The sequence below is a fragment of the Nycticebus coucang genome, chromosome 15 (genome assembly GCF_027406575.1).
Source record: "Nycticebus coucang isolate mNycCou1 chromosome 15, mNycCou1.pri, whole genome shotgun sequence".
In the NCBI taxonomy this organism is placed as follows: Eukaryota; Metazoa; Chordata; class Mammalia; order Primates; family Lorisidae; genus Nycticebus; species Nycticebus coucang.
In genome coordinates this window covers 69,117,950-69,129,997 of record NC_069794.1, presented here as the reverse complement: position 1 = coordinate 69,129,997, position 12,048 = coordinate 69,117,950, and the positions used below count along the sequence as shown (strand labels likewise).

General features: G+C 37.2%; 1 protein-coding gene across 2 annotated transcripts in view; it reads left to right on the top strand.

The window, feature by feature from the left end:
- Nucleotides 1-12,048, top strand: part of RNF17 (ring finger protein 17) — a 130,696-nt gene that overhangs the window by 95,967 nt on the left and 22,681 nt on the right. For both annotated transcript variants that reach the window (XM_053563786.1, XM_053563785.1), the window contains exons 26-27: nucleotides 5,472-5,635; nucleotides 11,893-12,012. In XM_053563786.1, coding sequence (XP_053419761.1) covers nucleotides 5,472-5,635; nucleotides 11,893-12,012 — 284 coding nt within the window. The remainder of the gene's footprint in view (nucleotides 1-5,471; nucleotides 5,636-11,892; nucleotides 12,013-12,048) is intronic.

Here is a 12,048-nt window from a genome sequence, read left to right as displayed (position 1 = left end):
TTTTCATCAAAATGTCTGAGAGTCATCTTAATGCACCTAAAATATATTTTGTTCATTTTTTATGAATTAATAGTATTCTAATAAATGATTATATCTCTATCGACTTTACTACTGATGGACAATAGGGGTTTCAAGATATTTGCAGGGGTGGCACCTGTGGCCCAAGGAGTAGGGCGCCGGCCCCATATACTGGAGGTGGTGCGTTCAAACGCAGCCCCAGCCAAAAACTACCAAAAAAAAAAGATGTTTGCAATTACAAAAAAAATGCTGCTGTGAACATTCTTGTATGTATTTCTTGATACACATGCAAAACTTTTCTAAGCAGGGTACATACCCAGTGAGTGAAATTGGTGGATTATTGAGGATTATGGGTGTATGATCACCTTTTCTAGGTAATGTCATATTGTTTTTCAAAGTAGTTTGTAACAATTTACACTTATCATTAGCCATTTGTTAGAATTCCCATTGTTCCACGTCCTTGCTAACACTTTGAATTATCAGATTAAGTTTTGCCCATCTAGTGGGTATGAAACTATCTCACTGTAGCAATTAAAGTGTATTTCCTTAATTACTTATGAGGTTGAACATCTTCTACTTGAGTCATTCAGATTCCCATGTTTATGGAATGTCTGTCCATACCTTTTGCTCCCTTTCTATTAAAGGCATTGCTTTCTGATGCACAGTGCTTTTTTGTAATTTCAGATAATATGAGGGTACAAACAAGTTATATTGTTTGCATTTGTTAGGTAAAGGCCCTGTTGCAGTTGTGTCCTGCACCCAGGTGTGCCACATACCCTTACATTGTATACATTAGGTGAAAGCTAATCCCTCTCCCCCTTTTCTCCTCCCCCCCCCCACAACTTGAATTGAGTTTTTCCCTTCTGTGGGCATGTATTAGTTTGTTTGCTGGCTTCATATTAGTATTGAATACATTGGATACTTGCTTTTCCATTCTTGTGATACTTTACTAAGAAGAATATTCTTCAACTCTGTCTAGGTTAATAAAAAAGATGTAAAGTCTCCATCTTTTTATGGCTAAATAGGATTCCGTGGTATATATATACCACAGTTTATCAATCCATTCATGGGTCGATGGGTACTTACGCTGTTTCCACATCTTGTTGATTATGAATTGAGCTGTGATAAGCAATTTAGTGTAAATATCCTTATGATAAAGTGATTTTTTTTCTTCTGGGTACAGACCTCGTAAAGGAGTTGTGGGATGATGCACAGTTCTTTTTTTTTTTTAAGACAGTCTCAAGCTGTCACCTCGGGTAGAGTGCCGTGGCATCACAGCTCATAGCAACCTCCAACTCTTGGGCTTAAGCGATTCTCTTGCCTCAGCCTCCCAAGTAGCTGGCCTATAGGCACCCACCACAACACCTGGCTATTTTCTTTTTTTGGTTGTAGTTGTTGTTTGGCAGGCCTGGGCTTGATTTGAACCCACCAGCTCTGGTATATGTGGCTGGTGCCCTAGCCGCTTGAGCTGTAGGCGCTGAGCCTGATGCACAGTTCTTAATAAGCCCAAATGCTTATCCTCTCTCAGCTTCATGTGTTACAAATATCTTTTCTCAATTTCTCAATTATCTTTTCAGTGTCTTTTTGAGGTTTCTGGGTAAACAGATCTTAATTTTAATGTAACTTTATCAGTCTTTGGTTTTTTTTGTGTCTCATTAAAATTTGTTTCTTCTAACTTGATTACCTCCATGAAAAATAATAATAATAATCCTTTCTTGCAAGAGGGACTTTACCTAACAATTGCAATCAGTGTAACTGGCTTATTGTACCCTCAATGAATCCCCAACAATAAAAAAAATAATAATAATAATCCTGTCTTACTCTGAGATCAGAAAGATACTGTATGATAATTTTTTTATGTTGTCTTTACGCCATCTTAGAATTGATTTTCTGGGTAGATGGAAAGAAGAGATCCAATTTCATTTTTTATGGGTTTAAAAGTTATCCCAGCCCTTCTACTTAATACTCCACACACTCTCTGTAAGATTCTATGTGTGCATGAATTGTTTCTGAACTTCCTGTTATGTAATAATACTCTATTCCTGCACTGGTACCACAATGTTTTTCTTAGTATAGCCTATACTGTTTTGTTTTGTTTTGATTAAATCGTAATTGTGTACATTGATGCATTTATGGGGTTCAGTGTACTGATTTGATATACAATGTGAAATGCTTAAGCCTATACTGTTTGTAGTTTGTATACACCTTATGTATTCTGTATTCTGTAATACTGGAAATATATTGGAGCCAATCTCCTTCCTTCTTCTTTAAGAATACTCTGGCTCTTGAAATGGTGTTCCCTTCACAGTACCCTGTTATTACAGGACATGCTGTGTGCAAGTTGTTGTAGGATTTTAAAAAAAGACAAAATTAAGCTAGAGATCAGGAAGGTGTTTTTTTTTGGAGAAACACCTGTAGCTTAAAACTGATAATCCTGGGCTGTGGCTCAAAGGAGTAGGGCGCTGGCCCCATATGCCAGAGGTGGCGGGTTCAAGCCCAGCCCCGGCCAAAAACTGCAAAAAAAAAAAAAACCCTGATAATCCTAATCATTTTCTGTAAGGACATTTGCCCTAGAATGTTTACTACAGTAAATAGTTCACAATAGCCAAGACATGGAATCAACCAAAGTGCCCATCAGCCCATAAATGGATTAGCAAACTGTGGTATATATACATACACCACAGAGAACTGTTCAGCCATAAAAAAGACAGAAACTTTAGATCTTTTGTGTTTACCTGGATGGAATTGAAACACATTCTTCTTAGTAAAGTCTCACAAGAATGGGGGAAAAAAGTATCCACGGTACTCATTACTAATATGAAACAAATAGATAAATAACTGCATGCCCACATCAGAGAAAAACAATTAAATTCAAGTTGGGGGGGGGGATTGAGGAGTGGAGAGGATTGGTAAACTCTCACCTAACATATACAATGTAAGGGTGTACAGCATACCCCTGGGTGAAAAACTTAACTACAACTTGAACTTTACCTTAGAAATGAAAACAATATAACCTAAACATTTATTTGTACCCTCATATCAATCTGAAATTTTTAAAAAAAGTGATAATCTTTTTTTAGAGTTAGAAACTTTAGAATAGAGAATGAACTCAAAGATAGGCATAAATAAGATAAAGGGGTCTAACCTGGTTGGAAGAAAAGAAATAATGAAGTTTAATAAGAATAAGGAAATTAGGGCAGCACCTTTGGCTCAGAGAGGAGGGTGCCAGCCCTGTATACCAGAGGTGGCAGGTTCAAACCTGGCCCTGGCCAAAAACTGCAGGAAAAAAAAAAAGAATAAGGGAATTAGGATGTGATCAAATGTGACAGAAAGCCTTTGGGTCTTCAGTATCAGGGTAGGTCAGGGCCACCACCCAGGATATTCTTTCCTCCTTCCAAAGTTCCAGGGATTTTGTGCACCTATAAACCTTAGAATCCTTGAGAATGTGAAAATCCTAGATCCCCAATTTTTTGATATCCCAGTGTAGCAGTTATACTTGCAGTTGGCTTATAGACTCCATCAATGATTATTCAGACATCCTAAGTACTCTTCCAGCATGGAGGAGGAGCGTCATGAGAAGGTGAGGCCACCTACACAACTCTGACATAAGGACTAACACAAACTCACCTTTCCACCACATATCTCCCTTATTTTCCCCACATTGGGACTAAGATAAAGGTGGGAGTGGTTCTAGGTTTGTAAGATCTGGTACTTATACAGAAGTTTGTATGTATTTGAAATGAGGAAAGAAATCACAACAAATGCCTGGAGATTCAGTACTCTGAGAATATTTGGATCCTTCTGTATTTTCCTTAGGCTTATATGCAAATGCTTTATGACTACAGCCTAGACACACCAGAACACTATAACTCTAGTACTCACAGAGTTAAGTGCTATTGGCTCCCTAGTAAGTCCACCTATAGATCAGAGTAGCTGTGAATTTGCTGAAATTTTTCTCTCATTTATTTATTGCCTAAATAACATTTTTTATTTTAACATTTAACAATATTTTAACATTTTACAATAAGTCTGTGTAATTGGTGGTTCTAGAAGAAATGAACAGCATTTGAGATCTGTAGTAATAATACTTAATCAGAATCTTTGAAACTGACAGACAATGTTGTCAGCATCCTTGGTACTTTTAGCTTCCTGCAGTGCTAACCAATAAGGCAGGTAGGTGCTATTATACCTAGTTTACAGCAGAAGAATAAACTGAGGCTTATAAGGGTAAGGTACTTATCCAAGATTTCACAATTAAAGCTGTAGGACTGGGATGGGAACTAACTTCAGAGCTTGCCCTCTCTGTATCAGTTATGGGAATATATATTTACTATGGAAATATGGACCAATCAGCAGTTAAGGCAAAATTCAAAATTTTAATGTTAAATCCCCAGTGTTATACTATGTCTAAGCATCAAGTAATACATAACTTATGTTTGGTTTTACTTAGATATGCTGCCAAAATGACTTTTTTTTTTTTTTTACTTTTTTTTTTTTTTGAGATAAGAGTCTTACTGTTTTTCCCTCGGTAGAGTGCTGTGGTGTCACAGCTCACAGTAACCTCAAACTCTTGGCTCAAGCGATTCTCTTGCCTCAGCTTCCCAAGTAGCTGGGACTACAGGCACCCACCACAATGCCTGGCTATTTTTTGTTGCAGTTGTCGTTGTTTAGCTGGCCCGGGCCGGGTTTGAACCTGCCAGCCTTGGTGTATGTGGCTGGTGCCGTAACAACTGTGCTCCGAGTGCCAAGCCCCAAAATGACATCTTAAATTGCTATTTCTTTTATATTAGGCCATCTGGCATGTATTTTGAGCTCTTTATGATGTTTGTACTCTCAAAATATAATCAAAGGTCAGTGCTACCCTGTTTCCCCGAAAATAAGACATCCTCCAAAAATAAGAGCTACTCACAGGAAAGATAAGACGTCCCCTGAAAATAAGATCTAGCGTATCTTTGGGAGCACACCTTAATATAAGACACTGTCTTATTTCCGGGGAAACAGGGTAGGTGTGATGGCTCATGGCCTGTATCCCCAGCAACTCAGGATGCTGAAGCAAGAGACTGCTTGAGGCCAGGAGTTCAAGACCAGGCCAGGCAATGTGGTAAGCCCACTCATCTGAAAAACAAAAGAAAAAGAAATTAGCCAGGCATAGTAGCACATCAGTAGCAATCATAGCTACTGATCATGCTATTGCTTTCTAGCCTGGGCAACAGAATGAGGCCTCATCTCTAAAATAGAATAAGTAAACATAACAATCAAGTATCAGAATAACTATATGCTGCTAGTAGTATGTTTTGAAACATAACAATTTTTGCAAAAGTCCCATTATAGGACTGATTTTTAGTTCTTTATGTTACCTAAGTCGTGAAATTATGGAAGATCGGTGATGACTTATTATTGAAAAATGGTAAGATTTTTTCCTCAATGCTTTCTATTTTTAATATTTTTTACAGAATTTGAGCTAGTAAAAATGATGGATGAAATACAGCGTAATTTAAAATGCCTTGGTCTTTTGGAACCTTATTTCTGGAAAAAGGGAGAAGCCTGTGCAGTAAGAGGATCTGATACTATGTGGTATCGAGGCAAGGTGATGGAAATTGTAGGTGGCACCATCAGGGTGAGTCTGACATTCTATTGTAGCCATTTTAACACTAAATGCTACTAAGTGATCTTTTGAGTCTGGATATATGAAAATTTGATTAAAATGTTTTTGATGAATTTAAACATTGTAGGAGGGTCCTTATCTAACAAAAAAAAAAGCAATTACTGTAACCTGCTTCTATATATATACAAAGATCAGTCAGCTGTGTTATATGTTTGTAGTAAGAATCTTTCTTTTTATTGTCAAACATTTAGTAATCTCAATAACCAAAAAATAATTCTAGGTAGAGGTTTGATCACTGGTACCTTAATGGATAGACCACTTAGTTATAATTGATAGCCCTATTTGCATACACGGTATTAAGTAAAATAGCTTTTTTTAAATATGTTCCATTTATATTCCTCCTGAGAAAATTTGTGCATGGCCTAGCTGATCCTTTGAGCACAGAGGCAAATTACCTTTCCAGAATAATGAGATAGCATTCAACTTTCATTCAAAATCTATTAGAAAAAGAAAAGCAAACCAAACCCAAAGGTAGCAGAAGAAAAGAACTCACTAAGGTCACAGCAGAACTAAAATGGAAAACAAACAAAAAAAAATAGAAAAGATCAATGAAACAAAAAGTTGGTTCAAGATGGTCTCTCTCACCTTTCTCCTTCATGCGTGGGACCAATTTCCAACTCTCTTTGGAAATGCTCTAAACTTTCTCTTTGTTATTCCTAAATAAAATCTCTGTTACCCTGGGAAAAAAAAGAAAAGATAAACAAGACCGCTAGATCTCTTGCCAGATTAACAAGAAATAGAAGAGAAAGGATCCAAACAATTTCAATCAAAATAAAAAGGGAGATACATATATATTACAGTTGATACCACAGAAATACAAAATATCATCTGTAAATACTATGAAAACACATAAACTTGAAAATGTAGAGGAAATGGACAGATTCCTGGAAACATATAACCTTCCAAATCTCCGTCAGGAAAGAATAGAACTCCTAAACAGAACAATAATAAGCAATGAGATTGAAGCAGTAATAAAAAAGCTTCTAACAAAAACAACAAAAGCCCTGGACCAGATGGATTCATAGTAGAATTTTTACCAGACCTACAAACAAAAGCATCAAGGAGGAAATCCTCCTAACTCACTATGAAGGTAGTACCACCTTTATACCAAAGCCAGGAAAAGACACACCAAGAAAAGAAAACTACAGATGAATGTCCTCTATGAAGTTAGATGCAAAAATCCTCAAAAAATACTAGCAAACCAAATGCAACAACCATATCAAAAAAATAATCTGCCATGACTAGGTGGGCTTTATCCCAGGGATACAAAGTGGTTTGACATAACAGAAATCAATAAATGTGATTCACCACATAAACAGTAGCAAAAACAAAGACCCTATGATCTCTCAGTGGATGCAGAAAAAGCAAAATTCAGCACCTTTTCATAATTTAAAAAAAAAAACCCTCAACAAACTAGGCATAGAAGGTACATATCTCAAAATTATAAAAGCTATATATGACAAATCTACAGCCAACATTATTAGTGGGAAGAAGTTGAAAGCATTCCCACTAAGAACTAGAACAAGATGAGAGCTCTTGTCATCAATACTTTTATTCAACATGGTGCTAGAAGTCCTACCCATAGCAATCAGGCAAGATAAAGAAGTAAATGGTATCCAAATCAGGAAAGTAGAGGTCAGACTATCACTTTTTCCTGACAATATAATCTTATATCTAGAAAACTCCACAAACACTCTACCAAGAGATTTCCTAAAATTAATAAATAAAGTCAGCAATGTCTTTGGGTTACAAAATCAATGTACACAAATCAGTAGCTTTTCCTATAAACTCATAATGGTAAAATGGAAAGTCAAATCAGAGACTCAATACCATAAACAGTAGCCACAAAGAAAATAAAATATCTAGGAATATCCTTACCCAAGGAGGTGAAAGAGCTCTACAAAGAGAACTACAAAATACTGAGTAAATAAACTACAGATGATCGCTTCTCGGCCTTTTGGCTAAGATCAAGTGTAATAAACTACAGATGACACAAACAAGTGAAAAAACATGCTTATGGATTGGTAGAATCAACATTGCTAAAATGTCTATTTTACCCAAAGTGATTTATAGATTTCAGTACAATCTCCCATCAAAATACCAATATATTTCACAGATCTAGAAAAAATAATTCTGCATTTCATGTAGAACCAGAAAAGAGACTGAATAGAAAAATAAATCTTAAGCATAAAGAACAAATCTGGAGTCATCACTTTAAAACTATACTTCAAGGCTGTAGTAACCAAACAGTGTGGTAGTGGCAGAAAAATAGAGACATAGACCAATTAGCAGAACAGAACATCCAGATATAAAACTACACATAAGTCAAGCAATCTTTGACAAAGCAAAGAGGAAAAGAATCCCTATTCAATAAATGGTGCTGGAAGAATTGGATAGCCACATACAAAAGAATGAAATAGGATCCATATCTTTCACCACTCAAACAAAAATTAATTCAAGATAGATAACATTTAAATTTAAGTAAGGCCTGAAACCATAAGAATGCTAGAAGAAAGAGCTGGAAAAACTCTTCTAGATATCGGCCTACACAAAGAATTTATGAAGAAAGAAAAAAAAAAAGAAGAAAAAAAATTATGAAAAAAAAGTCCAACAGCAAGTACAACAACAAAAATAAATAAATGGGACTTGATTAAATTCAAAAAAGCTTCTGCACAGCTAAGGAAATAATCGTCAGAGCAAATAGTCTCCAGGATGGGAAAAAATATTCACAAGCTATACATCCGGTAAGGGGCTAATAACAGAATCTACAAAGAACTCAGCAGATCAGCAAGAAAAAAAATCAAACAACTCCATTAAAAAGTAGACAAAAGGCTAGATGCTGTGGTTCATGCCTGTAATTCTAGCACTCTGGGAGGCCAACACAAGTAGATTGCTCGAGCTCAGGAGTTTGGGTCCAGTCTTGACAAGAGTGTGACCCCGTCTCTACTAAAGAAAAAAATAGAAAAACTAGCTGGCACCTGTAGTTCCAGCTACTTGGGAAGCTGAGTGAAGAGGATCACTTGAATCCAGAAGTTTGAGGTTGCTATGAGCTATTATGATGCCATGGAGTAGAGACCTGAGAACAGGAGTAGAGACCTGAGAACAGAGTGAGACCTGATCCCCCCAAAAAAGTGGACAAAAAACATGAACAGAAGCTCAGATGATAGACTAATGTCCAATAAATGTGAAAAAAAGGTTCAACATCATTAATGAGGGAAATGCAAATTAAAACCACAGTGACATGTCACTTTATCCCAGGTAGAATGGCTCTTATTAAAAAGTCCAAAAACAATAGATGCTGGTATAGATGCATAGAGAAAGGAGTATATATACACCATTGGGGGACTGCATATTATAATAATACAAACTGTATGGAAAACAGTATAGAGATTCTTCAAGGAACTAACTGCAAGTGGGCTTATTTACCATTTGATCTAGCAGTTCCACTGTAAGTAATTTTATCAAAAGGGCATTTTAGGCTCGGCACCTGTGGCTTAAGCAGCTAAGGCACCAGCCAAATATACCTGAGCTGGCAGGTGCGAATCCAGCCCGGACCTGCCAAACAACAATGACGGCTGCAACCAAAAAATAGCTGGGCATTGTGGCAGGCGCCTGTAATCCCAGCTACTTGGGAGGCGGAGGCAGGAGAATCGCTTGAGCCCAGGAGTTGGAGGTTGCTGTGAGCTGTGATGCCACAGCACTCTACCCAGGGTGACAGCTTGAGGCTCCGTCTCAAAAAAAAGGACACTTGAATGTTTATTGCAGCACAATTCACAATTGCAGAATCAACACAGTGTGCCCATCAGTTCAGGAGTGGATTAACAAAATGTGGTATATTTATACCATAGAAGAAATATGAATTAAGGCCTTTTGCTATAATTTGGGTAGAACTGGAGACCATTATCCTAAGTGAAGTGTCTAAATGGAAAAACAAACACCATAGGTACTCACTTTGAGATTAGAACTAACCAATAAGCACACACATGCACAGAAGGAAGTAAAACTCAGTGGAAATCAAGTGGGGCTTGGGAGATGAAGGGATGGGCAAAAACCTACATAATAAATACAGTGAACACCATCTGGGTGAGGAGCACACTTACAACCCTGACTCAAGTGTAACAATAGTCATCCATGTAACCAAATATGTTTTAACCTCTGTAATATTTTGAAATGAAAAATAATCTTCAGAAATAGCTACATGCTTTAAAAAATGTATATATGTAAAAAGATAGATGAAAATACCTCCATTTACATTGCATTTACTAAGTAAAGTGATGGAATTCATGAAGTATTTTATCAGATGTTTACCAGATGATTTGTGTTTGATGATGATTGATAACAATTACATAGCACTTGCGGTTTTTTAACTTTTTTCATACATGTGCATTCATATTTTATAATTTTCTACAACTACCCTAGGTATAGATTATTATTACCATTTTACTAATAAAAAAAATTGAAATGTAGGTTCAGTGACCTACTAAGATCACCCTATCTTTGAGTAGTAATCCTGGAATTCATATGGAAGCATCTGATTCTGATGCTTCTAGTTTTTCTATTTTTAGTACAGGGTCTCAGTTTCGTCAGCCTGGTCTCCTGAGGAAAGGCAATCCACCCACCTTGGCCTCGCAGCATGCTAGGATTATAAACATGAGCCACCACACCCAGACTGAAAGTCAATTTTTATCAAGTTATCACTCTGCATGAACTTTATATATGTGAAATCCAAATAAATAAGATGATAAACCTTTTATAAAAATTTCTCAGGGCCATCTGAATATCTATTTTAATTAACTTAAAAGTACTTTGAGAATTTAATCATGCCTTTTATATTTTCCTATGGTAATTTTACGTTTAAAGTATACAATGTTTTCATTGCTTAACTTAATTTTTTATAGTTTATCTTGTGATCCACATTAAGAAATAAACATTTCGGGCAGCACCTGTGGCTCAGTGAGTACGGCGCTGGCCCCATATGCCGAGGGTGGCAGGTTCAAACCCAGCCCCCGGCCAAACTGCAACAAAAAAATAGCCGGGCATTGTGGCGGGCGCCTGTAGTCCCAGCTGCTCTGGAGGCTGAGGCAAGAGAATCGCGTAAGCCCAAGAGTTAGAGGTCGCTGTGAGCCGTGTGACGCCACAGCACTCTACCCGAGGGCGGTACAGTGAGACTCTGTCTCTACAAAAAAAAAAGAAATAAACATTTCAGGCAGCCCCTGTGGCTCAGTGGGTGGGGCACCGAACCCATATACTGAGGGTGATATGTTCCAACCCGGCCCCTGCCAAACTGCAACAACAACAAAAAAAATAGCCAGCCGTTGTGGTGGGTGCCTGTAGTCCCAGCTACTCGGGAGACTGAGGCAAGAGAATCGCCTAAGCCCAAGAGCTGGAGGTTGCTATGAGCGGTGACACCAGGGCACTCTACCAAGGGCGACAAAGTGAGACTCTGTCTCTAAAAAAAAAAATAAAATAAACATTTCATGAAACCATATTCACCCTAGCTACCTGTATTATACTCAGAATTTACTTTAATTTTTTATTTTCTTAAATGCCACATCCACATAATTAAACAGTGATGTGTTCATTTCATTACATTGAGGGGAGAAGAAATAACTTGCTACCAGTCCTTATTCTTAAAACAATTTAGAAATTGATTTGTCAGAATTAAATAAAGCATTTCAAAAAGGAGTTGCTCCTGAATTTGTAAATCTAAAAAGACCTAATTTTTTAAAAAAAGTTTTGATTTAGGGCGGTGCCTGTGGCTCAGTGAGCAGGGCGCCGGCCCCATATACCGTGGGTGGCAGGTTCAAACCCAGCCCCGGCCAAACTGCAACAAAAAAATAGCCGGACGTTGTGGCGGGCGCCTGTAGTTCCAGCTACTAGGGAGGCTGAAGCAGGAGAATGGCCTAAGCCCAGGAGTTGGAGGTTGCTGTGAGCTGTGTGACGCCACGGCACTCTACTGAGGGCAATAAAGTGAAACTCTGTCTCTACAAAAAAAAAAAAAGTTTTGATTTATAGGTTCGAAACACCATGGGGTAAGGAAATACGTAAATAAATATAATGTTGCTTTTTTCTGGAAGTTTTATTCAAATCCAAATTTAGTTATCTTTCCAGGCTGTTTTATTTTTTAAGTTTTAATACCAGAAAATTCCTTCCATACCCTTGCTATTGATAATAAATTTTAACTATAAATTGTATTTGTCCTGTTTCAGGTACAATATTTAGATCATGGATTCACTGAGAAAATTCCACAGTGTCATCTTTACCCTATTTTGTTATATCCTGATATACCCCAGTTTTGTATTCCTTGTCAGCTCTATAATACCATACCTGTGAGTATGTAATAATTTGTGGGATGATTAATTGTA